The sequence below is a fragment of the Thunnus thynnus genome, chromosome 16 (genome assembly GCF_963924715.1).
Source record: "Thunnus thynnus chromosome 16, fThuThy2.1, whole genome shotgun sequence".
Lineage (NCBI taxonomy): Eukaryota > Metazoa > Chordata > Actinopteri > Scombriformes > Scombridae > Thunnus > Thunnus thynnus.
The window spans coordinates 26,544,810-26,572,573 of NC_089532.1; the positions used below are offsets into that span (position 1 = coordinate 26,544,810).

A 27,764-nucleotide genomic window follows, 5' to 3' on the forward strand; every position below is an offset into this window, starting at 1 on the left:
GAGAGGAGGAGGAGGAGGAGGAGGAGGAAGGAGAGGTCTGCTGCTGCTGCTGTGTCGGACAAACGAGCAACAAGCTTGTCAGAGTGAAACTGAGAATTAGAAAACCAAAACCTAAACTACGACTGGTTGGATTAAAACTAACAGTGAACCAACAGTTAACAGTTGAGCAGCTAAAGGAGCAGGCGGGCGGCTCAGAGACACAGTGAGTATTTTAGTGTTGTCGGTCTGAAGTGGCTTTGTTATCAACAGGTGCTCTAGCTAGTTAGCTGCTAACACTAGCCTGATAACGTTAAGTAAAATAAACACACACTTGCCAAATAAAGTAAAGCTTGTGAGGGTGGCTTCTTGCCAGAGTGATATCAAAGGTTCACAGTAACAGAGGTTTATTTCTACTGAACACGTAGCTTATTAGCTTCTAGCTCAGCTACTTCTGTGTTACTTTGATACTGGCTAAACAAAACAGTCACTTCTCTTAGGGAGTTACCTAGCTAGCTGTCAAATACAGAAAGAAACTCTAACTTACAATGTTAGATTAAATGAAGTTTAAATGGTCTAAATGGTTTACAATTATAACAGAGGACTGTGTTTGGTTTGCGTTGTTATCATAGGTTAAGTGTGTAGTTTTCAGCCCGTGGCGTTAGCAAATGTTACAGTATTTTAATCATGGTATTACTGTCTTTATATCGCTATTACATAGGATGCTAGTTTTGCAAATGACAACCAGTTTCCTGCTTGGTGTGTATGGTCGATTTCAACACTACTAGACGCTAAACTCCTCCCGAAAAAAGACTAGAGACCGTCACTGAATGAAGACTTAACTGTTTTAGATTTAGTATACATATAAACTGCAATGCTTAGCCGCAGGGAAATGTTGTTTTACCTGCTGTGTAACTATATTGTAAAAGGACAAAATATGTTCATCCACATTTTTCAAATGCAGTAACCTTCACTCTTATCTCTATAAGAGAACAGTATGTATTGTTTGTGCCACCATAACATGAGACCTGTTCTGCTGAACGCAGTATTAGTGGCAGTTCTGTGAGTGTGTATGTTTTACATCCAATACAATAAACTGTCAACGTTTAGCAAAATGAGACAGTATCACACAGCAGGTGATGGATTTCTTTTAAAGTAACTCAAAGTAAAAAGCCTATGTTGTGTTTTTTGGTTACTACAATTTTGTGGAGGATGTGAAGGAGGATACAGCTGAAGAGAAACAGATACAGCATAAAGATGGAGGAGGAGAAAGGCAAACATGTTACCTAACTAAACTAACTAACTAATGACTGTATTATCAGTCGCAGCCCACTGTGTTGAAAGCACAGCGCTGAAATCAGCTAATGTCAGGGAGTGATTCTCTCTCTGCAGCGTCATGCTGTGTGCCTGAGTTCTGTCAGAGCGGATTTGATGATAACACTATTCTGCTTTGGCAGTTCATCTGACACATTGTCACAGTTTAAGTGCCAGTTAAGCCAGGTTCTGTGCTGCGTTTGGGGAAAGCTTACATTCTCTCCCCACTTACACAAGCACCCTTTGGAAAGGAACAAATTTAACAGAATAATCTGTAGTAGCTCAGTGTCACTGAGACGCCTGCCTCAGTCAGTGACAGTTCTGTCCTGTTAGATGAGGGTATGAACATGGATGTAGGAGTGTGGCCCTGCTCTCTAGCACAGTCAGTCATAATGTTTCGGGTCAGCACAGTTACTACCTGCTGAAAGTATTCAGTGGAAATACAAACTTGTGTGGCCATCACATCCTAGGTGTACTATATGCCACCAAGTGAAAGACCACACATAATACTAAGCAGACTCTGAACTTATCCACTTAAACACAAGTATTCACAGATTTCTCTTGACTTGTAGAGATTTCTTTATAATCCGTTGGATTCAGGGAACAAACAGTTAATGACTAGTAGATTTAGAGAACACACTCTTGAAAAAGGAAAACTGTTTTAAAGCACTACTTCCACTGATAACATTCAGTCGAAAATTGGCTGTTTTAGATAGTAGGTCCTGAGTTGAATTCCAGGTGGTGTTAAAAAAGCTGTTTTTAAATGTTGCTTTCTTTGCTGCTGACATTAGAAAGTGACTAATACCAAAAAAATCCCCATGAAACTGGACTTTGTCACATGTCAAACCTGTCTTGCATGCTTTTGTTGCTAGAGGATTTTTAGGTGGTGGAGGGGGGGTTGCCTTTGTTGGATGGTGGGCAGTGGGGAGGCAGACAGGAGACATGGGGAGAGAGAAATGGGTATGATATGCAACAAGGGTCTCTGGCTGGAACTGAACCAGGGACTTTGTGTGTGGTTGTGTGACATGCGCAGTAAACATTTGGCTGCCACGGCACTCTGCTAGAGGTTTTTTTTGTGTGTTTTTATAACTCACAATTCAGATCTACACAAAGTTGTGGCATGACGGTGTATTTTAATTGTCATAGTGTGGTTGATATGAGTTGTTGCATGTGTCTCTGTATGGAGTTTAAGCTAAGAAGGTGGGGTTTTTCTGTTGCTGCATACCGGCATAAATATTAATGGTTAAAATGTTACAGACAGATTGGGACTTGTAGTTGGCTAACAAATCAGCCTAATTAAATTAATGACTTGAAAAATACCGACATGTAAAGGGAGTTCCCTTTTGATATTCCCCAGTGCTTTCAACAGCAGCTAAAAAGCCTTTTTCATGTGTCATATTTCAAGTTTTTATGGTTAAAAGTAACATTTTATTGATTATCTGGTGTTACAAAATGATGAAACTAGGAAGAGGTTTTTAGATATGTTGAGGGAATATGTAGCTAACTGTGTTACAGGCTGTTAGCCTAGCCTCTCAGCTGCAGGTGCATGCTGTTCATCAGTTGAAAGCTGTATAGTGGCTGTAAATGTAAGGCAGTGTGTGAATACCCCAATGCTCTAAAACTCTAAACTGACCTTTACATAGGCTCTACTCCCAGGTATGAGGTCACATCGCTATGGTGACGGGGTCAAGGCTGACTTTTACGGACACACGTACAGAGCGAGCTAGTGAAGCAGAGAGGTGAGGACGGGCACGCTGGGCCACTGGCCAGCGAAATACAGAAGTCCTCTGTTCTCTGGAATGCTCTCTCGCTCTCTCTCTCTCACTCAGGCTCCATGACCTGATTGGGACCCAAAGTGAGGCTGCAGCCAAAGCAAAATGTGTCACCAAATCAGAGTTGGACTGACGATCAGGCCCAAATTGTGGCCTGGTCGGTGTTATCCACCTCAGATATGATCCAGGTTTCCTGCCTGGCTGTGGCTGGTCTAATAAGTTAGATTTGTGCAACAGTTTCAGTGTGTCAGTGTGTGAAACCTGCCTCACCGTTTATCATACAGTATCATACTACTGAAAGGTGTGGTGGACAAATATTTTACAAATATCTGTCATAAATGATTCCACAAATATGTTTCCATCACTACGTACTGCACCATTACTTCATCACTGAAACCTTTCCTACACTATTTTCCCACTTTAAGTAAGCTTTTTTTGAGACGTGTTATTGACGTGTAATCTGTATTTATCTTTTCTAACTCAGTACATCGTAATTGACATAAAAGATTTTAAGGGAAACCAAGTTTATGTCTGTATCCTCCTCTCTCTCTCTCTCTCTCTCTCTCTCTCTCTCTCTCTCTCTCTCTCTCTCTCTCTCTCTCTCTCTCTCTCTCTCTCTCTCTCTCTCTCTCTCTCTCTCTCTCTCTCTCTCTCTCTCTCTCTCGCTCGCTCTCTCTTTTTGGCTTTTTTCTCTTTGTCTGGTACAGGGTGGTACGGCCCTTTTTGAGAATGTATGTGTGTGTGTTTGTGCGCGTGTGTGTGTGTGTGTGCGTACTGTCGAACACAAGATAAGAGTCGGCTCTGCTTCTGCTCCCAATGACATTCACAGTACACACACTGACAAACAGCTTTACTCGCTCCTCGCGTCACATGATGTTATTTGGTTTTGATTAGTTGCAAGTAACGCTGCAACTAACGATTATTCTCATAATCAAATATGCAGATTTTTATTTTCTCGATTAATCATTTGATCTTTGGGGTTGTGAAAACTGCCCATCACAAGAAGATTTAGTGAACTACGAGGAAAAGAAGCAAATATTCACATTTAAGAAGCTGAAGCCATCAAACTGCACATTGTACTGTACTGTGCACGCTCTTAATCCCTCTCTTTCTGCCATGCTCTCTTGACCAGGGCTGACATAACAAGCTGAATATTCAGAAGCTCACTTGTGCTCCTTTTCTTCATTAGAATTAGGCTGCGACTACTGATCGTGCTGATAATCTGTTGACTGTTGCTGTGTTTAAAGCACCTAAACCATTCTGTTGTACTTATTGTTGCTGCTACTGTGCTTTAGCCAGGACTAAGGATAATGTATCAAGTTTGTGCCCATCATCCAGATTGTCCCTCTGTGTTCTATTGTCCAGCTTTTGTCTCCCATCTTTCATTCTCACACAGCACAAATTCCACACTGAGATAATCCTCAACAGTAAACGTCAAGCCTTGAGTTTACATGTCAGTGGTGCATTATGTTATGCTCTGCTTCCTGTCACTCAGCCGACACCCACAGGAGGAAATGGAAGTCTCCTCCAGTAAATAACAGCTTTATCCCAAAGCTCCAGGTCTTTATTTTGTGTCTTTTTATGTTTCTTTTAAGTTGGACACTATAAAATGTGTTAATTACTAATCTTGACAAATTAGTAAATAAAATCACATCACCGTTTTTCAGACTCTGTATGTCTGTTTGAGCTCCTCATCCTGACACCAGTAATTCATGGCAGCTTGACAATATTAAAGGCTAAAAAAATGACCCACAATGCAACACTCTTTGTAGTCCTCAAATATATGATCCCACTTTTTCAACTGTAATTTCTTGAGAAAAAATAATCCGCTGATTATTTTCTCAATTAATCATTTTGTCAGTTAAGTATCAGATAATTGTGAAAAATGCCTGTTATAATTTCCCACAACCCAGGCTGATGTATTCAAATAGCTTCTTGTATTTGATCAACTCACAAAAACAAACGCTGGTTGAGAAGCTGCAACTAACAACATTCTTGTTCCATTAAAGTGGAACTAAAATGATCAATGGTTTATTAAAATAGTTACAGATTAATATTCTTCGATTTGGGCTAGAACGGTACATTGCAACACATTTTGGAATGTAAGCGAGAGATAAGAAGTTGTACTGAGGTTTAATGTTTTGATGATGTTTATATTCTCCTGTAAACCGCTGCACTTAAAAGTTGTTTTTTTTTGTTTATTTGTTTGTTTGTTTGGAACACCATTACCTGCAAATCAGTTTGTGGCATTGCTTAACCCTAAACGGCCCTAAATGCATTAAAATACCTGCACTTAGGCACATGTTTTACAGAATATATTCTTATTTGAATACTTTTGAGCGAGCAGGACATACAGGCTGGCCAGTAAACACACTGATAGCTCATAGAGATGAACTTTAGCTCGAATCACTAAAGAGTTCGCCACGTTCTCGGCTCAATATTGGAAGAGCCTTTTGTTTCCCATAGTTTCGCCTTGAACTGTTGCCTCAGCAAGACACACATGCATACACACATTCATGCACACACACCGGGGGGTAAAGCTGTGGCGGCAGATGGTGTTATGTTTGTGCTGGGGGGGGGGGGGGGGGGGGGTTGTGATCCTCATGTTAGGTTCTAGCTTATCAACCTTGTGTGTTTTTTTCAGCAGTGTGCATGTCTAGCAGGTCAACAGATAAAGGCTTATTTAACTAAGACACTGGTCTGAGGGCAGGGATCCAGTAGGAAACAGCTGCAGGTCTTCATCAGCCATAATACTGGCTTTTCCAGCCGAACCGGGTGTCTAAACCAAACCCCGCCTCATCCTTTCCCCTGCATCTACAACACATTCAGCCCTGAAACACTGATTCAAAGACAGCCTTCAGTCAGACTATGGATCAGTACTCAAAGTAGGTCATGCTCCTGTTCTTGCCTGCTTTCCACATGATTAGAGTGACAGTGTGTTTTAATGAGCCTGACACTGAGGAGAAAATACTGTCCATTCATTTAGATTGGCTAAGAGGCTCCATTTATATGTATAGAGAGTAGGATTTTTAATAATGGTTCAGCTCTGCAGCCACACAACAGCACAATTAATCAATATGTCTTTATTAAAGTCATTCAGGTCATTTCCGTTATTTTGTGTATAAAAACAGGTTCTGTAGTGAAACTTATACATACACAGTTTAAAATGCTGTATCACTACATTTTGACACCACCGCTTTGTGTAAAGCAGCAGGCGGCCAATCAGATGCCATTTAGCTTTGATGAGATGTGTCAGCGCAAGATGTACAGCAGACAAAAGGCTCTACATAGCTCAATCATTCTGTTGTCATGTTAATGAGATTTGTGTTAATTTCAGACCCCGACCAGGTTACTCAGGTAACAGCTCATGTCAACATCATAAAGAAGATCTCATATTGTGGTCATAGCATTAAGATGCTGTCTTATTAAGCTGGTTACTGTGATATTGAAACAGCACAAACTCAGGCTCACACAGTATTATGGACACATTTAAATGTCAGCATAGAAAACGAAACCTGTCTGTGTAATCAGATTCTTTGTCAGCGTTCCCAAGAACATGACCCGTGGAATCTAAAGGTTTTTGATACACATCGAATGGCTCTGCACACTCACACAGGTGTTTACAATTACCGCAGCTGATTAGACCTCTTTTTTCATGAGGAAGTTGACTGAGATCTTGCTGAGGTCACACAACTCTGCATCATCATAAAGATGCAACTGATAGTCTGGGAGATGTCCATGAAACACACGCTGTGCCCCAGTTCTATACAACATGCTAACTGTTTACAGTATGCACTACATGCTAATCTTTAGAGTATACGGTTTTGACGTTAATATACAAGAATTTGACATATTTTACTGTTCTTTACTAACAGTAAATTTTAAAATAATTATGCTGTGGGACGTTTGCAGCCCTGCAACTTTAAGAAGCCACTGCCAATTAAACTTAGCAAAGAGGAGCCAAATTGTTTGTTTTCCAACATCTCCCTGGAGCCGTTTTACTGCCTTAAATGATAAATGTAATTGTTTTGCAGCTGGGTGTAGCACCACTGTCCTTTGGGCATTTCATTATAGGACTATAGTGTGCATCAACAGCAACTCAAAAACTCACTGTTCTTTAGTCTGTATACTGATGCTCTCGAGTATACTTACTTTCACCACTTCTCCATTGTGAACACTACATTCTATACATCTGCTTACAATCAGTATGTAGTGTGGAATTATCCACACAGTCCTGAGTGTAGATCTTATCAGCCAAAGTAAGTGAAAACACCTGTGTGGGTGGACCATGGATGTGTGTACGTGTGCTATTTATTTAAGACTTTAGGGCTCAAATGATCAGTTGATGAATCAGTTCACATCGACCACCAATTAACTGGCAACAATTTTGATTAGTCACACTAAACGTGCTGTTTCCTGCCTCTCAAATGTGAGCATCAGCCTTTTGCATATAGCACATATTTTGACTTGTCAAAGCAGGAAAAGCACAGCATTTAATGAATGATAACATTGTGACAGTGTGACAGTGAGCCAGCATGCACATCACCAGGACCCTGAAACTGAAGCAGCTAAATGGAACTCAATCATATCTCATTTTATTATTTATACCGCTGCTTTTCCTACTGTGACATGTCAAAATGTCTGATGTGAAATAAGCCTACTTGCTGCTTGTCTCTGTTTTATATAATTGGAATTCTTTGGATTTTAAAATTTGAAGATGTTAGCTGAGGTCAAAAATAGTTGTTGGTTGCAGCCCTGTTGGAACTTTCTATTTTTTCTGTTTTGTTCTTTTTTTCCCCCGTCTGCTAAAATGAATCTACTTTTGCTCAGTTAAATGTTTTGACCAGTTCATTCATGTTAACATAGACTCTAATAGCAGGTCTCAAAGCCTCATGTCTTCAGCTTGAGATGAGAGTATAGTCAGAAGGTGTTTTGCTCCTCACATATCAACATTACCAGTGGTTATAATCACATGTTTTTTCCAGGCTGTCTGCCTCTTTTTTTTTTTAGTAGCCAGTAATCCATCAGGATGATTTCCAGTGGTCTGTTTTCCTTGCCTGAGGTCTGTGAATGAGTTTCAGCCTTGTTTTTTATCCTCACTGTGTTTTGTATTCCTCGTAGTGCTGGTAGCAGCTTAATGTTTGTTGTTGTAGGAGGAAGGCTAGCCTTCCAGAGGAGCTGCTTAAATCCTCCTGCTCTTACCTCAGCTCAGTGATGTCTGCGTATCAGAGTCTGACTACTCAGACTGTCGGCCCTTTATCACTCTTTTACGGCTCCGCTGCCTCTCAGACTGAAACCTTATCAAAGGCGTGCTTTGCTCTCATTCACCTGCTGCTTGGTCTAATGTGTGCCTTTTTAGTTTTTGCCTGGTCGGACTATTTTTGGAGACTCAAGCTGGAAAATATTTTTCTCTTGAGCTCATAGAAACTTGAAATTTCCAGTCAAGACTTCAAAGCTTTTGCAGACAAAAGAGTATTGTTTTTATTTATTGAAGTAACCAGTAACTGATTTGTAATTTTGTAATTCTCAATCTTGGTAATGTCTTCAGTGTTTTTCTTATGATTAAAATCATCTTGGATTGAAAATTCTGATCACAGAGCAGTAAAACTTCTTTTAAACTAAAATTGATATCATTAATAATATACAAAGGTAATCTGACAAGCATATGAGAAGTGAACAGACTGGACTGGAAGAGCCATTTTTAATAATCAAAGTCAAATATTCCAGCCTGCTTAATGAAAGCAATATGAAGGTAAAACTGTTGAATTTCCGGAGGATTGTGATGTGATTATGTTGCTGTCCTGGTAGATTGGACAGATGTATCTGTCTCACTGGACTCGGACATTCAGAAAACATTCTATTGGGCAAGCTTGCTGTTTATACTGATATTTAGAGACAGTATGATTGCAAAGGAAATGGCGAAAATGTCTAATTGTAGTTTTATGTTCATTTTCCTTCACTAATGTCTCTAAGTCATTTGTTACTATGAGTGTTTTGGGGGTTTTTTAAGTGTAAAGAGACTGTTTGTGTGTGAATCTCATACACGTAAAGTTAGGATGTGATGTGGAGTTTCAGCCTCATGTAGGAGAACGATGTTCCTCACAGATGTTAAATTGATAAAGATAATAAAGCTCTTGTGTGGGAATTAGTGTCGGCAGAGAAAAAGTAGGATTGATGCATCCCGATTTACCCACATCCCATTTTGTCACAGTGATAATACCGCACTACAGTTCAAGGCTTCAAGGTGGTCAGTTTACTGAAATAATGCAAGGCTAGTGTGTTTTGGTTGCTCTCACACACACACACACACACTACTCACACACTCCCTTCCCCCATCAGTGGAATTTTGTTCCCAGGGCTGCCTGGCATTCCTCACTGCTGCATCATGGGACCTCTGCCGTGTGTGTGTGTGTGTGTGTGTGTGTGTGTGTGTGTGTGTGTGTGTCTACAGTCCTGCTGGTAAGAGATAACATATCAAACACGGTGTTGTTATTGTGGCATTGAAAGATAAGGCATCTCTGCATTCATCTCTACCTTGCTTGTCCACTCTGTCCCTCCCTCTACTTTCTCATCCATCCACTCTACCCTCCCACCACCTCCCTACATAGTGGTGTGTGTGTGTGTGTGTTTGTGTGAGGCAGGGGGACCACCCTGCTGCTGACAAAGCCGTTGTCATGGTTATGCATGGAAAGAAGGGGGCTGTCATGACGTTGTCGCTGAAAATAACTGAAGAGAGAGAGAGAAGTAGAGATGACTGAGTTAGAGAGAAAGTGACCATGTTTCCACTCATGTTGTGCTGTTAAACTAGTCGGTCGGTCAGTGAACCAGTTAATCCAATGAATCGGGCAGTAAACCAGTCAGTTAAGCAGCAGACCAGTTAATCAGTGACCCAGGCAGTTCCTTATTTACTACACAACTAGGTGGGGCTGTAAACCAGCAGTCACAGTTTAGTCAGTTTAGAAACCAGTTAGTACACCAGTCAGACAGATGCAGCCATCAATGTATGATTCTGCATTATTACAACCTGGATTTTACTATCATAGCTTTGCCCATCATTTTTATAGTTATAGTTTCATAGTTCAAGTTCAAAGAAATCCAAACAGTAAGAGCACTCACTCTGGATCTGAACATTCCACACAATACACACCCATCATTAAATCTGAGAAGGGCTGAAAGTTTTATGAAACTTGAACTGTAATTGTGTAAAAAGTATGAATGGCATGAAAATGTGAAAGTCCCAAATGCTGTGACCCATTTCAAGTTTGAATGAAGTTTCTACGTGAATGTAATAATGATTTGGAAGAGGCTGAAGATAAATGGGTTTGAATCTTTTTCTAATAGACTCTCATTATAGCTAAGGTTCAAACAAAGTTGAATACTTTGAAAAGTTTTAATGGAATCTGAACATTGAATAATACCTTTACATTTCAACGTTTGAATGAAGTTTGTAGCTGAAACTATGAATGAGTAGACGGGGGTTGAAAATGCAGGAGAAAGTTTGACAATGTGTCCATTTTAAACATTCCTTCCATTCATTTGAACGGAGCAAATTTGCCAGAAAACATTGAATATTTCAGAAAGTATGAAGGTATGAAGAGAAAATAAATAGCGCACATGTCCTAATTGAGCTGAATGTTTGGATCTGTGAATGAAGTTTCTACATTGAAGAATGTGGAAGGAGTTAAGTTGCAGAAAAAAGCTTGCTGAAGAGTAATAAATATATAGAATGCTGGTAGAATAACATGGTGTGAATGTTTTCCACCATTCACACCAATAATAACAGAAAAAAATAGGAGTTCAGTTCAGAGTTTTGGCAAAAATAAATGTAATGGTTCCCAGATCCACTGGAACTTTCCTTTTTTTAATTCAAATCATAAGTCAGCTTCTCCAGTGGCATTTCTACCAGTAATATTAACATCAGAATCACCAGGTTCAATCTGGAAGACTGACTCTCTGGTTTAACTTTGACGGTACTTGCTGCAGTTATACGTGTACACAGTTTCCCAATACTGTGAGGGCTTTGTCTGTTTGTCTGTTATGTTTTATTGAACAAAGCAGTATATAATAACATGAAATTAAAGTGACATTAGAACAGCAGTCAAACCTCAAACCATGGAAAACATGATGGAAATGTGATATTTCTGTTTCATGTATTGATTTGAGGAGCATTGCGGTCTCTTCATCATTCCATACAGAGTTTTTGTCTCCTCAGTGGACATCATCACTTTCTCGCTGAGGCTTTTTGCACTTTGTCACATTTTCTTTTCAACCATACACCAACTTTTCTACCTGAGCCAAGCACGAAAACTTTTCCATATTTTGACTTTTCAATTTTCCAGCGTTTCCACTCAGTTTTTTTTTTTTTACATGCAAATTGAAAGAGCACATAAAAACAGCAAATATATTACTTTCAGAAAAATAAACATTCAAGAACTCTTCCCAAAGTTCAAAGTAAATATGTTTTACTGTGATGGAAAAGACAAAACGACTTCTATATAGTTGTCATCCAGGATCAGTGTTGGGGCTGTAGAACAGCTGCCACTTATTGTTGAACTGTGCAGATCTACCCTTTAACGAGAACAATACTCTTTCACAGTAACTGATCAGTTAAATAGGGACTTTCCTTTTTCTTCCAACACATGAGAAAAATGTTTTAGGCTGATTAAACAGCAAGAAAGTAGTTGTATCTTCCTAAAGTGTGTTAATACTGAGGTATGAGTCAAGTTTAATGTGTGTTTTCTCAGGTTTCTCATTCTATGTTTCTACATATAAAGTGGTTTAGATAATCTGGCAAAACTGTTTGCTCGTTGGCAACTTTTCTACTGTCTTGACTGCTCGTGTTTCTCGCCTCGGTCTGACTCACTTTGAATAGTACAATATTACCATAACTAATAGAAACGAGGGCCAAGAAATTATGAAAGTTAGACCCAAGTTATGATAAAACCGGAAGTTTTCCAGGCAGTCAGCTGCTAGTTAGTCAGTTGGTAACGCAGTTGATCTGTAAAGCAGTCAGCCAGTATATATCACACAAACCTTGTGTTTAATGTGGTGTATTGAACACTGGTTGAGCCTGTGTTTGACCAGTCATAATAGACTGGTAGTCACAGGTAAGTAAATACCTCATATCTGAAAGTGTAGCTCGGTAAACATCAATGCTAACAAGGTATAATGACAGCTACATGTCGGAGGAATGTTGGACCAGTCAGACTAGAGTGATGACATCATCTTCTTGCTCTCTCTACAGGTGAAGGTATCATGGCTGCCTTGTTTACCGAGCTACCCTCCTAGACTCCCCCCGATATATAGATACACATACCTGCACGCCCCTTTGAGTCATACAAACACACACATTTGTAGCTCTCGGTGTGTGTGAGGGATGACAACCTCTCACCTGAACGGCCATGTCGCTGGAGAGGGAGGAGGAGGAGGAGGAGATGAAGATCTGAGGGGAGGACAACAGCATCGGGAGATGGCCGTGGACTGTCCAGGGGAGCTGGGGAGCCGGACGCTGCCCGTCCGACGATCTGCACAGTTGGAGAGGATACGACAGCATCAGGTATATATACACACACACACTTGTCACATGAACACTGTTAAACTTATTTTGCTTATATGAGTCCAACAAACAAGTTTCTCTATGAAATACGTTTAAAAACAAGCAGGTTCGAACAAATTGCTGTACAAATAAGTGCAAAAACAAGAGTAGAGACAAATGATAGATCAGTGCACTACAGTATGTCACAATCACTACCCACTGTCAGCATAGTCTGCATATCTTTGCACTTGCTGATTTCACAAGAGCATGAAGTGTTACCACAGACTTTACTTAAATGAAATTATGAGCTACTTGTACTTAACTTGAGTATCTCAATTTCATGTTGTTTTATACTTCTACTCTACTACATTTCAGTTTTTACTTCATTACATTTATTGTATATTCCCACCATAGTTTCTAGTGGTTTCCACATTAAGAATTGCAATAAAATACATAATCAGTTTATAAAATATCATGCATCATTATATTTCAGACTCCCATAAACAAATATGAATAATGAAAACTAGCTCTACCATGACCAGCCACAAAATGAAAATGTGGATTAGAAGTTAATGCATGAGTCATAATAATTATTATAATATATAATAAAACACTGACAGGCGCCATCCTGCCTTTTTACTTTGATGTCATCAGTACATTTTTCTGATAACACTTTGGTACTTTTACTAAAATAACACAAGTGCAGGATTTTTACTTGTAATGTACTATTTTTAGCTACTTCTATTTATACCATTCTACACAATATCAGCCTAACAATGGTCTGACCTGACAGACATGGGGTGTCAGCTACTAAAGTGAGCGCCACCAAATAACTGCTTGTTTTAGTGGAAGACAACAGACACATATCCAGACAAAAAGGCAGCGTTCTGCCTTCTCTCACCAAGTTTTACAGTTTCTACTTGATGTTCTGCGATGTTGGACCAGAGCAGCACAGAGCGCTCCTCCACACGCACAGTGAAGCAAAAGGAGGACTGATGTTATATAATTGAGTGAACCTGTAACCATATAACGGTCAAACTTGTGTCAGGAGCATTATACAGAATGAATCCCACCTTTAGTTTTGACAGCACCCTCTGCACACACATGTTTGCTGCTCTCTCACCAACTGAGAAGGAAAAAAGTTCACGTTCAATTCATGAAACCATGTTTACATATGTAAACGTTTATTTATGGTCCTGAACAATGAAATCAGCCCCCGACACCTCCTTTCCTTCCTCCTTGATACAACTGGTGAAAGACATCAAGCTATGATTGTTCAGGGTCTAACATGAAACCACAGGTCAGGGACAAGACTGTATGACTCTATGATCTCTTCATCTGACACAGTGATCATCTCAAAAGACTAAATATCGTCCTTTTTCACAGACACATTTTAACTTCTCACAGGAGGCAAAGCAAAGCTGTAAATAATAAAGTGATGGTTGCTTCATTCTCAGGGTTCTGGTATGCTGGCTCACTGTTACACTGTCATGACTCACTGGGACACTTGAATAGAACACAGCCATCGTTAATATTAGTAACACCTGTACTTCTACTTGTCCAAATGTCTACTGTGAAAAAGGCCTATTGCAGAGTCTATAATAAAATAATTACAAAGCTTTAATGAAACATACATGTGGTGAGCTTGATAAGTGTGAAACTGGACCATGTGCTGTCTATGACGCGTTTACTTGTCCGCGTGTGTGTGTCAGGAGGACCTTCGTCGTCGTAGAGAGGAGGAGGGGCGGCAGATGGACCTGAACGCCTCGCTCAGACTCAAGAAACTCTCCCAGAATCCCCACATCGGCATCGACAACCCCACATTCCTGCAGGACACATACACACCGCAGCAGCCGCCGCTCGGCAGCCAGCACACACAAGCACTGTTGGGTAAAACACACACACAAACACACACACATACACACACACACACATACACAGCTGAGAGGAAAGGATAAAGAGGTAGATATGATAGGGATGTTAAAAGTTGGAGTTAGATTGGAGAAGAGGAAGTAAATGGATGGAGAGAGAAAGCTGGGAGGGAAAGGAATGTAAGGAAGACATGTGTAGCGTCAGGGAGGGAATTCCTCAGGGAGGGAGAGCGGGACATGAGAGGCTCTCAAGGGCGACTTAATTAAAACTTTGTTAGGGACGGTGATGTTGACACACACGCATACACACAAACACACCCGAGTCTTGACTACGAAATGAAATGCCACCTCGTACACACACATTAATCTGAAGCCAGGACAAGCATGCTGTCTTCTACCATCATCCTCTGATCATTAGATATTAGTTTTTTAGATTTTTTTTTTAGTCTCATCTCTTGTGTTGGATTTATCAGGATTTCTGTCAAAGGTCATTGACTGCATGTGTGTCTCTTGCAGAGTTGGAGGAGTTGCTGCTGTCACTGAAGCAGGTCCGGGGCTGTCTGTCCGACCAGCAGAGTCAGAATGACATAGAGCTGGTTCTTGCACTACTAAACAAGGTAATAGAAAAGGAATTAGAGGAGGGGAAAAAAAGCCTTGGGTCAATATGTACAGTAATTGTGGTATTTTTCAAGACTTTATGACGCCTGAGGTAGAATGGAGTGTGTCTGAGCTGACAACACAACATTTCCACAGTGGAATGAAGGTTCAGTCTGGGGAGAGGAGTCTGGGGAATACAGTGACACAGCTCAAGTGTTTTTTGAATTAATGCTACTGATATGCACACTTATCTGTCACTATTAGATATTCTTGATGCTTTTATGTCCAAAGATAACAACTACTAATTCATTGTTTCTCTCCCAACGTTGTTGTTAAAGTCAAAGTTTGAACAAATGAACTTTTCCAGGAACCTTTTTATGAACTCCAAAACTTAAAGGAACTTAGTTATAAGTTTGATTTTTGGCACCGATATTGTTGAAGTTGTTTGGCTGAGTTGTCATTTTGATATTGAGAAGGTCAAGTTAGGCTGTAATTCTGCTGTTACCTCTCGGATCATTGTAACAGAGGATAAAATTGATTGGTGCAGTGATAAACTTTCTAGAGTTATAAAATCCTTTATCAAAGTATTATAAACAGCTGTGCAGTGTTTTGACATATAATAAAACTTTAAACTCACTCAGCTGATACTCCAACTGGCCTTTCGGCACCATATTTCATAACAACACGCCCCCATCAAAACAGCCATTTGTATTATCTAACACAGTACTGGTTTTGGTCTGAACTTCCAGTATCAGGCTGTTTCACACTGCTTACCAGACCATGGCTGTAATGCATTATTTTGTTGTTGTTTTTGACTAGAAAAGAAATAGAAGAAGAGATTTAGCATTTTGTCATTTCGGTGTACATGAAGATCTTTACAAACATGACCTCCACACACACTCACAAACTCATTTTCACACTTAGTGGGTCTAGTGTAGTCTTGATTTGTGATGGTAGTTCATGTTCTTCTGGTGAAATTTTCAGTCATAGTTAAACAATGATTTTTTTCCCGTTGATTTTTCAGCAGCATCATTTCTTTGTCTGTTCAGTCACGGTTGGTTAGTTATCAATGCTTCTGCTAACTACCCAGGTCTTCTGTTTTTTCCAAGTGAACTGCAAACGATCAAAACAAGGTTTTCTGAGAAAGACCTAGTTGACGCTGGCTGTTCAAAAACAGCTAATGTAAAAGCTCTCATAGATAGTGTATCAACTGAAACAGTCTGATAAATAGTTATAAAAGTATAATCATTTCACTGATTTATAATATTTTAACTGCACTTAAAGTAATTTCAAGCATAATGATGTAAAGGAGCATGTTGATATGCTTAATGTGACACTAAATGCTTGTGTCCTTTCTCCTGTCTAGTCTGACTTCCAGTCAGCGCTGAAGATCCATAATGCGGTGGCCAACAGCATGCACCGACCCTCTCCTCCATACCCACACACACACCAGGCGCTGCAGATGGCAATGGAGGTAACCTGTGGTCGTCCACATTAATACAACTATACATTTTATTCTTTTATTCCTTGACAATCCTTGTATGCCTTGTTAAATTTACTGGCACGCACACACACATACACACAGATGTTTGCTTAGGTCATTTTTGGGGACATTACATAGACTTACATTCATTCCCTGGAGATTTAACCTAACCATAACCAGTAGTTGCCTAATCCTAACCTTAACCACTGACCCAAGCTTTTTCCAAATTGGGGACACGGCTTTTGTCCCCAATTGGACAAGCCATCCCCAATTAACCGGTCTCCAGTCTGAAATTTGTCCCTGAAAGTAGCCTATGACAGACACACACACAGTGAAAGCTAAGGTCAGTGAGTGTGTAATAACAAGGTTGGAAACAGAGCAGCTCTGTTCAGCATCAATTAGCACTGAAACACAAGTGCTCGCAGTATGAGCGTGTACACAAATATATACGTTATTTTGTAAAGAATAAGATGGGTTTGATTGTTTCTAGCCGGCTGATGGTGAAAGCCATCAGTAACCACTTCAAGTGAAGGCCAATATTCAGGATGCTGGTACGATCAGTGCTGCAATTCTTCTCTTGCCACGCTGTTGAGTTGGCGAGCTGTCAGAGCTATTCATGGCTCATTTCAGTGGAATCTCATTATTTCTGCTTCATGTTGGCATCTCCGCCCCCTGCCCTGCATTTGGCTTTAAAAAAGCAAAGCTTAGTTCATACCGTACTCCTAGAAACATGTTCTTTTTTTTATTGTGAATGAAGTAGAAAAGAAATGATGAAAATGAAAACCATCACAGTGGGCAGGACCATATGAAGTACTCAAAATACCTTCAGTTCAAGTCAAGCTAATGACTTCTCTCTTATAGTTTTAGACACAATTCCCTTATGTTTGTCTCTAATCACCTTTTTTATTTGAAAATGCAGTATATCATTTAGAGTCTGCCACATTATGACAAGCTTTCCCTCCGTCTCTACTGTCATTCTGTGTCACAATTGTCTCTCTTACTGCAAAATGATGTGTTAAGTTCAGAAATGGGTTGAAATGAGTTCACAATTTTTGAAGTCTGTCTTAAAACAACAGTCAGGAGCTCAAATGAACATCGGAACATATTTTTTCTTGCTGTAATCATTCCTCCTGTTCATACTGACCATTAGAAGATCCCTTCATAATGCACTTCAATGCACTGCTGGTCTTGTTTTCTTGGGCACAGGAATGATAGTGGACTTCTTGAAGCACATGACAGACTGACCCGGGGACAGGTCGAATATCATTGTGAACACCGGCGCCAGCACATTAGTGTTCACACGCTTGAAAGCCCTCCTGATGTCATGCTCAGAAAGGGCGATAGGTGTGAAAGTTGCGCCCACCCACTTAGTTCACTTGCTAGAGACACACCAGCACTTGACGAGGTGGGATGGGGGCGGTGCTTGTAATCTGTCAAAGTTCTTACACCTTGGCCACACAGCCTACCTCTTCCTGAGTGGTGCGTGTGTGTCGTTGAACTGCACATACATGTGGTGTCCACACAGACAGTGTTGCTGCTGTGGTGTTGCTACTGCCAGCCCTGTCTTTCTACATAGAGTTTGACTTTGATAATAGCCATTAATAATAGACTGTTTCATATAATTTCATCATAAAGTTTCATTTATATTTAGTTTAGACAGAAAAAGGTTAAGTGTGTGCTCAATTGAGAAAAATATGTGAGGTGAAAGCTACTTTCTTTCTGACGGGCATGGTGGGGTCTGGTTGGAGCTACTTCTGTGTTGGCTTCATACACTCCTCACACAGGACAAGTTAAACCCCTGCTGTCACCACTCCAAGTGAAGAAAAGCCCTCCATATGACACCAAGTTCCCCAAACAAGCCAAACACACTCCAACAAACAAACCCCCAAACTAACTGTCAGGGGGGAAACTGACAACAAGTAAGGAAAGTAAAAACACCAAATCTCCACCTGGATGCAGGTGAAACAACAGGCAGCAGTCCCGGTTTGAACTATTATCACAGAAAGCGATCAGGAGTTGAGAAAAGAAGCTCTGTGTGTCCGTGTGAGTTCCCAGCCAGAGAGGTCCCTTGCCTTGGCGTGCGCCACGCAGCCTGACCTGCAGTGGTGACACTTCATGTCTGTGACATATTCTACAGATATAGACATTGAAACTATAGTGAAAGGTGTAATGTTGCTGGTATTTTGTCAATATGACTATCAACAGATCATTTTTCCTGTCTATTTTTGCTGACAACTGCGCGCATCATGGGGAAACAAGACCCTGAATCTCTAGATGACCCGCCACAGCAGCCATGCAGGAGACACGCAGCTCACATGGGCTGTGTGGCTGCTCTGATCTGTTAACATGGGCACTGAAATGAAAAGCAAGAGGTTCTTTGACCCACACGCACTGCTCACGCAGGCTGTGTGTCCCAGATGTTAGACCTTGCCACATGCTTCTGGGATTGCCCAGTGTTGCAGTGTGTGTATTTATGGCATCCCGGATGGTTCTGGTAAGCCATGGTTTATGGTTGTGGAGTAATTTAACTGTAGTTTTGGGTACAGTCGCTTCTTTTGCTTTACAAATGAAATCCACCACAGACTCAGTGAATCCATTGATGTCATCTGTGACGTCAATGGTGACGTCCTGGAACAAGCTCCAGACTGCGTCATGTAGTGCAGACTGTAGGGTGGCCTTTGATTGGCCTGACCATTTCCTGACCTCTTACATCACTGGGTGCGTGTGTCATAATTACAATGTAAATGATGTGGGCCAAAATCCACAAGCCTCCTTTGTGCAAAAATGTGTTTAAAAGTTTATCTGAAGCTAACTGAAGCTTCAGTTGAAGTGAGTCAAATCAAGTAGATATCTTTCAACGTCTGTTTAGAGCTGAAGTTCCTCTTTTTGTTACTATTCTTCCACCACAGCTCAACAGGGAAACACTGTCTGATGAAACACAAAGAGGGAATTTGATGCTAAAAAAATGTGGCAGATATCCACTTGATATGACTAACACAGACTGCTGAAGCGTCAGATAAGCTTCAGATAAACTTTTAAATGACTGTGTGGACACACTGTGGATTTTGGCCTCCATCACTTACATTGAAAACATATTTGAAGGGGATCTTTTAATATCCAGTATGAACAGGAGGAATGATTACAGTGAGGAAAATCTCTTTCACTGTTCATATGGACACCTGATAAAAATTGTGAACCTATCCTTTAATGTGATAATATACTGTATCACAGCTATGATAATATTTGTCCTGATGATACCAATGATATCATATGTTATCATTGTTTCAGGTCCGGAATGTCATCCAGTCAAGTCAGAACAAAGAGGGACTCGAACTCCACAGCCTGCTGTCAGACACACACATCCAGGTAGACACAATCACACACCTTTTAAAGCTGTATTAGCAGATAAACAAAAGAATCATTTAACTGTCACTGTTTCAATCCTGTGGCTGAGTTGTGTGTGTGTGTGTGTGTGTGTGTGTGTTTCGCAGTCGTTGCTTCTGGCACATGACAGCATAGCAGAGACAGAAATGCAGCCTGAACCACTGCCCTCCCAGGGAGAGACGCTGACCCAGTGGGGAGGAGAGACTGTGAAGATTGTTCGCATAGAGAAGGCCCAAGACATACCACTGGTGAGACAAATACAGCACAAACACACTCCAGGCTGATATCACTCAAATCAAGGTAAAGACAGTTAGAGACAGTTATAGAAAGCTGACATCCCACCCAACTTGTAGTTCAGCTTCTAATCCATTAGCTTGAATTGATCAGTGTAAGTTGTCACAGAGGGCTGCCTGGGGACTTGCTGTGTGGAGTTTATTTGTTTTCCTGCAGGTGCTCCAGTTTCTTCACATTAGATTAATTAGGTTAGGTGTGAATGGTTGTGAGTCTGGGTACATCAGCCCTATGATAGACTGGCTGCCTGCCCATGTGTCCACTTGCCTCTTGCACAATTTGATCAGCTCCAGACCCTCCACTAGATATCTAGAAAACAACTCAAATGTTTGAGAAACTGCAGCTGGGGGCACGGGTGCAGATGAAGAAGAAAAATTTAAAAAAGCACCCTATCAGTCCTCTTAGCACGTTTTAGCTTCAGTCAACACAATATAGAACAAAACAAAGCTAATGCTGTTGGAAAATAGTTACGGCTTCAAAGGAAACACAATCATGTCATACAATATGAGTGCTTTGCCAATGAAAAAAAGTGCAAAAACACACTCATGTACTTCACACACATCTTTTCCTGAGTCCAGTACACTCTAAACAGCACATTATACATAACACAGTCCATGTGTTCATCCAACATCTGACTGTATGTCTGTTTCCTGTAGGGAGCGACTGTTCGTAATGAAATGGACAGTGTTGTGATCAGTCGTATTGTTCGAGGCGGAGCGGCTGAACGCAGCGGACTTTTATCAGAAGGAGATGAAATATTGGAGATAAATGGCATAGAGATCAGAGGGAAAGATGTCAACCAAGTCTTTGATATTCTTGTAAGTATCCCCACGTGCACATATTAAACACAGTTCTTTTTCCTACTCACAAGTAGTTTTTGTTTTAAAACACAGATAGGATGAGAATTTATGGAATATTTTACTCTGTGCTGACGGTTTTTCTCTCTCTCTTTTGTGTGTGTGCGTGTGTTTGTGTCAGGCGGACATGCACGGCCTCCTGACCTTTGTTCTCATTCCCAGCACTCAGAGCAAACCTCCTCCTGTCAAAGAGTCAGTGGTGAGTCCTCAACAAGACTAGAATGAGCAGAAGACTGAAGACTAGTTGCCTTTAGTCGGCAAACGCTGATTAGTTTGTTTGAATTTTATTTGATAGATATGACGCAGTTTAATAGAATTCCATTACAGAGCATGAAGCTGATGTGCTGCACAGGGAGGTTATAGATATTGTTCATTTTCAACTTTTGTCCCTAGTGGGGCTTTACATGTAGCAATGTAGTTAAAATATACAGCTTTCATTATCATAAAAGCACAATACACTACAGATATGGAAGTACAATCAAATATCTAACCTAGTGTCATGGCTCTATCTGTCTTCCTGTGTGTCCCCTCCGTCCCTCCTCTTCCACTCTTTTAGGTACATGTGAAGGCACATTTTGACTATGACCCATCAGATGACCCCTACGTGCCGTGCAGAGAGCTGGGCTTGTCCTTCCAGAAAGGAGATATTCTCCACATCATCAGTCAGTCAGACCCCAACTGGTGGCAGGCTTACAGGGATGGAGACGAGGATAACCAGCCTCTTGCTGGACTGGTACCAGGTACTACGTAGGGAGAATTTAGTCAAACGCACAGGGTAGTTGGTTATATAATGGCTACTCTGCATTGCAAAGGCAACGGCTGTTCGATGTCTCTCATATTCTCTTATTTTTTTCCACAGGGAAGAGTTTCCAGCAGCAGAGAGAAGCCATGAAACAGACCATAGAAGAAGACAAAGAGCCTGAGAAGTCTGGTTAGTTCCTGTGAATAAGCAATTTAAGGTTATAGTTAAAGAAAAATGTAGGGAGTTTGTTGATATCCAATTTTCCAGTTCAACAAATTTACAGGACACAACTTCACCTCTATATATATTCATGCATAAATACATATTACAAACACAAGATAAAATTGCTCCAGATTGTTTATGTCCTATTAAAATGATTGAGTGAAATGTGCCTGTAGAATAAAAGCATAAAGACTTGCATTTTAGCAGTAAAGTCCTTTTGGCATTCTGGGTAGATTGTTTTTTAAGGCATCTGTTTCTTTGCAGGGAAGCTGTGGTGTGCAAAGAAGAACAAGAGGAAGAGAAAGAAGCTGTTGTACAACGCTCACAGGAATGATGGTACGACCCGTCTTTCATCAAACATCATCAGATGCAATCAAAAGGCCAGCTTCCATGTATATATAAACTGCTGATACATGTAGTCAGGCATCTATATGGAGGTGTAGTCATGCATGACAACTGGGAGAAAGACAGAAAAAAGAATGGGTGGATGAATGGGAGTCACATTTTTTAGTCTAATGGACCAAATACATGTTTCCAAACAGTATTGTAGTTGTTATATTATCACTCTAAATTTTGAATAGTTGCTATATGATTCAGTTCACTTGACTATAAAGGACATAATAAACACCACAGTCATCAGTATAAAGATCTCTTAGCTACTTGAGTGTATATCCATGAAGTGTGTATTGTGTTTATCAGGTAAATAACATACAAGTCTACCCATAATGTTTACACTGTGGCCTGATTGATATGATAAATACAGATGATACAAATGATCACACCAGATTATAAAATTCTCTTCTCTCTTTCACTGGCCCAGATATCGATAACGAGGAGATTCTCACCTATGAGGAGATGGCTCTGTACCACCAGCCGGCCAATAGGAAGCGGCCGATTGCACTGATCGGTCCAACCAGCTGCGGGCAGGCGGAGCTCAGGCAGAGACTGCTCAACAACCAGCCGGAACGGTTTGCTGGAGCTGTGCCTCGTAAGACTTTAACACACACACACACACACACAGTGTACACATTGTTTCATGTGTTTGTGGATATACTAACCTGTGATTGTGTGTGTCGTAGACACCACACGGAGCCGTAGAGAAGGCGAGCTGAGTGGTCGAGACTACCACTTCGTGTCTCGTCAGACGTTTGAGACAGAGCTGGCAGCAGGTAGGATTTCATCTGACTGTTTTGACTTGTGTAAACTGATGATTTTGTTTGACATCCTTCAGTATGTGTCAGGCATTGCTTGTTTTTAGCCATGCTAGCTGCATGGTGCTATGGATGGCCATGTCAGCCTGTCTGTCGGTCGGCCCGCAACTTTGGCCCAGATTGAAAAATCTCAACAATTATCAGATGGATTGCCATGAAATGTCCTACAGACATTCATGTTCCCCAGAGAATGAATCCTGGTGATCCTCTGACTTTTCCTCTAGCGCCACCATGAGGTTGACATTTGTGGTTCCAACTGAAATATCTCAACAACCATTTAATGGATTGCCATGAAATTTAAAACAGATATTGAAGGTCCCTAGAGAATATATTCAAACCACTTAAAGGATAAGACTGGTGATTTTCTAAATTTTTATTGTTGTCAACAATCTCATGTGCAGAAACAGACCAACAATGAACTCATCCTACTTACAAGTATTGTGTGTATCCAAAGCCGGATATATCTTATTCCTCTGTGTTGTAGACCTCTATTGTTGTCCAAAACTTAATAAAAACATGTCAGTGAGTCACACTGCTGCGCTGGCTGACACATTCCTGCGTCCCAAAGGCAATGGCTACCGTAGTTTGTTTAAACACAGCTCCAAAGAGTAATAACAGTGATCAAATTTGGACTCTCAGGAGAGAGGTTCCTTGTACAGCAGACACCACTGTGTGTGCACAGGAATGCAGTTCAGTTTACAGCCTCTTGACTTTGTACTACATTGTAAATTTCTCAGAGAACTTCAGTACAAAGTCAAGAGGTTGTGTTATGTAGCGCAACAAGCTAGCTAATAGTTTTTGGACAACAACGGAGGTCTATTATTATTATTATTTATTATTATGGCAGAGGAACACAAACAATGTGCACTGTTACAGTTGAGGCGGAGAGGGTGGTGCACATCTATTAAATTATGGAGCATTAAGTATAATGTTCAGACTGGGATGAGTAAAAAAGTGAATACACAAGTCATTATTTGGACATCCAGTTCTGTGATTTGTGTAATACACAAGTAATCCCTAGACATTTTAGATCCAGTCCTGTCTCAGTGTGTATAAATGATTCCATATCAACAACCAGACATCACAAATGACATTTTTCTTCTGTTTTCCTCAGGGAAGCTGATAGAGTCTGGCGAGTTTGAGAAGAACCTGTATGGGACCAGCACAGACTCTGTGAGACAGGTCATCAACACTGGCAAAATCTGTGTGCTCTGTCTACACACACAGGTTTGTATAACACAAACACACACACACACACACACAAACTCGGGCTTAGCAGGGTGGCAAAGTGAGTAGAGACAATATCCAAAAGCCCATTTACAGTTTGTATATTACAACATTGTATTGTCAGAACTTCATGCTAACATGTTTATTGTAGGAAGGTCTATGAAGGTGGTGGTGAAGTCTTCATGTATTTGTGTCTCTGTGTGTGTTCAGGCTCTAAAGGTGCTCAGGAGTTCAGACCTGAAACCTTACATCATCTTCATAGCTCCACCCTCCCAGGAAAGACTCAGAGCCCTGTTGGCTAAAGACAACAAGAACCCCAAGGTATTGGTCTAACTGTCTCTACTGTCTGTTTGCATTCAGACAAAGACAAATATCACTGTTGTTGACATCTTTAAAATGTCTTTTAAGTCTGCTTCAATAGTGTGTGTGTTTGTTTGTGTGTGTGTGTTTGTGTGTGTGTGTTTTATGGACAGCCTGAGGAGCTGCGTGACATCATCGAGAAAGCTCGGGAGATGGAGCAGAGCTGCGGTCACCTGTTTGACGCCATCATCGTCAACACAGACCAGGACAAAGCCTACACAGAGCTGCTACGACTCATCAACAAACTGGACACTGAACCCCAGTGGGTGCCCTGCTCCTGGCTGCGCTGAACACACACACACACACACCATTCATAGAGTAGACATACAGAACCCACACTTTTGTGTTTTTACTCAGTGCTGCTGTGGTGAGAGTTGCAACAGAGTATTAAAGCTACTGTTAGAAAAAACTAAGCCAAGTTTTAGGAGAAAACATCGCAATATTACAAGATAAGGGATATATATATATTTTATGAGAGGTTTAAATATGACAAGATTAATTGATAATAATAATTATAATAAAATGTAAGTTGTAATTTTATGAGAAAAGGTAATTTTATGAGGAAAGTCATAATATATCAATTTAAATTGAATGTATACATTTTTGACTATGAGAAAATGTCATAATATAAGAAGGATAAAACTGAAGTCACATGATAAGATGTAATTTTACTTGAAAAAAGTTAAAATATTAAGAGATCAAGTTGAAATTTTAATTAAAATTTAAAATTTTGAGTATGAAGTTATAATTTCACTAATTATGAGAATAAGGTTATTTTTTAGAATAAAATGTCACATACTGTGGTTAGATTAGATGAAGTTTTACCTTTACACCTGCTGCTCCAGATGTGATCTGTCCATCACATTCTGATCACAATGCATTCTTAGTGCATTTATTATAATTTATTACGCTTTATCTTGTGATATTCTGACCTTTTCTCAGAAAACTACGACATTATTTTTCTAATTTCATGACTTGTGATACTGTGACTTGTTTGCTAGTAAAACTGCAACTTCATTCTACAACTGGAATCTTAACGTATGACATTGTATTCTTAAAATAACCTTTTTCTTGTAATCTCAAAATATTATAGCTTTTTACTCTTAAAATTACAACTCTATTCTTGTAATTGTATGACTTGATTCTATGACTTAAATTATAACATTTTATTCTCAAAATAACTTTGTGGTCATACTGGGACTTCATTCTCAAAATCTTTCCTAAAATTACAAGTTAATCTTATAATATTGAAAGTTTTCGCTCATATAACTACAACTTTATTTCTGTAATATTTTCTTGTAAAATGACAACTTTATCATTGAAATATTATGACGATTGTGTCAAAATTATTACTATTTTTCACAACACTGTAACCTTTTCAGTTTATCAACTTTTTTTCAGTAAATCTCAGAAATCAGTTTTTCCTAACAGTGGCTTTAATAGTTGGTGGTAATGATAAATAGATAAAATAGAAACATATAGATTGACTGTCATGAAAGGGAGGAAGTCCTCAACAAACACTAAAGTGATTGTGGATTGTGCCTAACTGATCCATGATGCTCCTTCAGCAAAGACATTTATCTGATTTCTGTCATCATCACAGTTCCTGATGAGACCAAAACATGGACCTGGAATACTGAGATTTTTTTTGTTTTTATGTTGTCTTTTATGATGCATCCTTTGACTAAATCCTGTGATCATTTCAACCATTACCATTAAAAATCTATTTAAATTATGACCGTAAAATTATTTTTAGTTCTTGCAGTGCAGAAAATCAGTGTAAACATCTGATATTGAATTCAACCTGCTTGTGTTTTTTTGTTTTGTTTTGTTTTGTTTTTTTTATAAATAACTGACTTATGATGTGGCCTCATGTAAGGAGCAAATGTGAAAATCACTCTGCTGAGATCTCTTAACACACACACACATACACACACTGACATTTAGTACAAAGTAGTACAAAAATCCACACTGAGCCACCACATCTGTCGCTTTGATGAGCACACACGTACTGAACGTACACACTACAACAGTGCATTAGCTGCTCACTGTCCTCTGTACTGGGGAGTCCAGCGATTGATGCCCTGAAGCTGCAGCCTTCTAGACCCTGACTGACTGACTGACTGACTGACTGACTGACTGACTGACTGACTGTTTGAACAGCTGGTTTCTGACTGGCTTGCCTGTTAAAATGCACACTATTGCAATAAACACTAAAAAAAAAACAAAAGACACAGCACTTGATATCTCTTTTACTGGCTGATTGTTTTATTTACTGCCTGTTTTGACTCTTTCTGTCCTGTCTGATCACATTTTAGTAGAAATGACCTCTGAACCTGAGCCCTGAGTGGTGAGCGGGTAAAGAAAACGTGAAAGTTGTAGTTTTTAGTTCCTGATCGGCACATGATGCTGAATTTATTATATATTTAGTGTGAGTGTGTGTGTGCGCTTGGGTATACATGAGTGGACAAGTATGTGTGTGTGTGTGTGCGTGCGTGTGCCTGTCTTTGAAGACAGTGAAGTATTATTATGACCTGAAGTAGACCTGACACCATATCACTGTTATCACTGTGTAGAGCATTTATATATTTGTAATATTGAAAATAGATTTATGAAGTCCAGAATGCACCAATAGCATTGCAGGTTTCACCCCCCTCGCCTCCCTGCCATTGGTCCAGGAGGAAGAGGGGGGCGGTGGCTAAGTGGAATTAACTGTATTGAATGTAAAGTTAATTGATACCACTTCCTGTTTATCTGACATCACTTCTTCCTGAGAAAATCTACCTTTTTTGTATGAATATTCACAATGAATGAATAAATAAATAGTTGATTGATAGAAAATGACCTGACTGGTGTTTCCATCTTCTTTTCACATGTTTTTCTTCTTAATGTAACCAGTTGAGTCCCAACAACCACATCTCA

General features: G+C 40.1%; 1 protein-coding gene across 1 annotated transcript; it reads left to right on the forward strand.

Moving 5' to 3' along the window:
- pals1a (protein associated with LIN7 1, MAGUK p55 family member a) lies at positions 1 to 27,686 on the forward strand. The gene is made up of 17 exons (XM_067613714.1): positions 1 to 202; positions 12,307 to 12,618; positions 14,310 to 14,487; positions 14,985 to 15,085; positions 16,432 to 16,539; positions 19,837 to 19,914; positions 20,040 to 20,180; positions 20,880 to 21,041; positions 21,202 to 21,279; positions 21,637 to 21,820; positions 21,940 to 22,011; positions 22,309 to 22,380; positions 22,865 to 23,032; positions 23,124 to 23,213; positions 24,370 to 24,482; positions 24,693 to 24,803; positions 24,956 to 27,686. The coding sequence occupies exons 2-17, from the start codon at positions 12,439 to 12,441 to the stop codon at positions 25,130 to 25,132; spliced, it is 2,013 nt and encodes a 670-aa protein (XP_067469815.1). The 5' UTR covers positions 1 to 202; positions 12,307 to 12,438; the 3' UTR covers positions 25,133 to 27,686.
- The last annotated feature ends 78 nt before the right edge of the window (positions 27,687 to 27,764 follow it).

What these genes read in the sequence shown, in the direction of transcription:
- pals1a (XM_067613714.1), top strand. Translation starts at nt 12,439, where the DNA reads ATGACAACCTCTCACCTGAACGGCCATGTCGCTGGAGAGGGAGGAGGA. An exon ending in TTCTTGCACTACTAAACAAG is followed by an intron (nt 15,086 to 16,431) that starts GTAATAGAAAAG and finishes TCTCCTGTCTAG; the next exon opens with TCTGACTTCCAGTCAGCGCT. An exon ending in AGGCCCAAGACATACCACTG is followed by an intron (nt 20,181 to 20,879) that starts GTGAGACAAATA and finishes TGTTTCCTGTAG; the next exon opens with GGAGCGACTGTTCGTAATGA.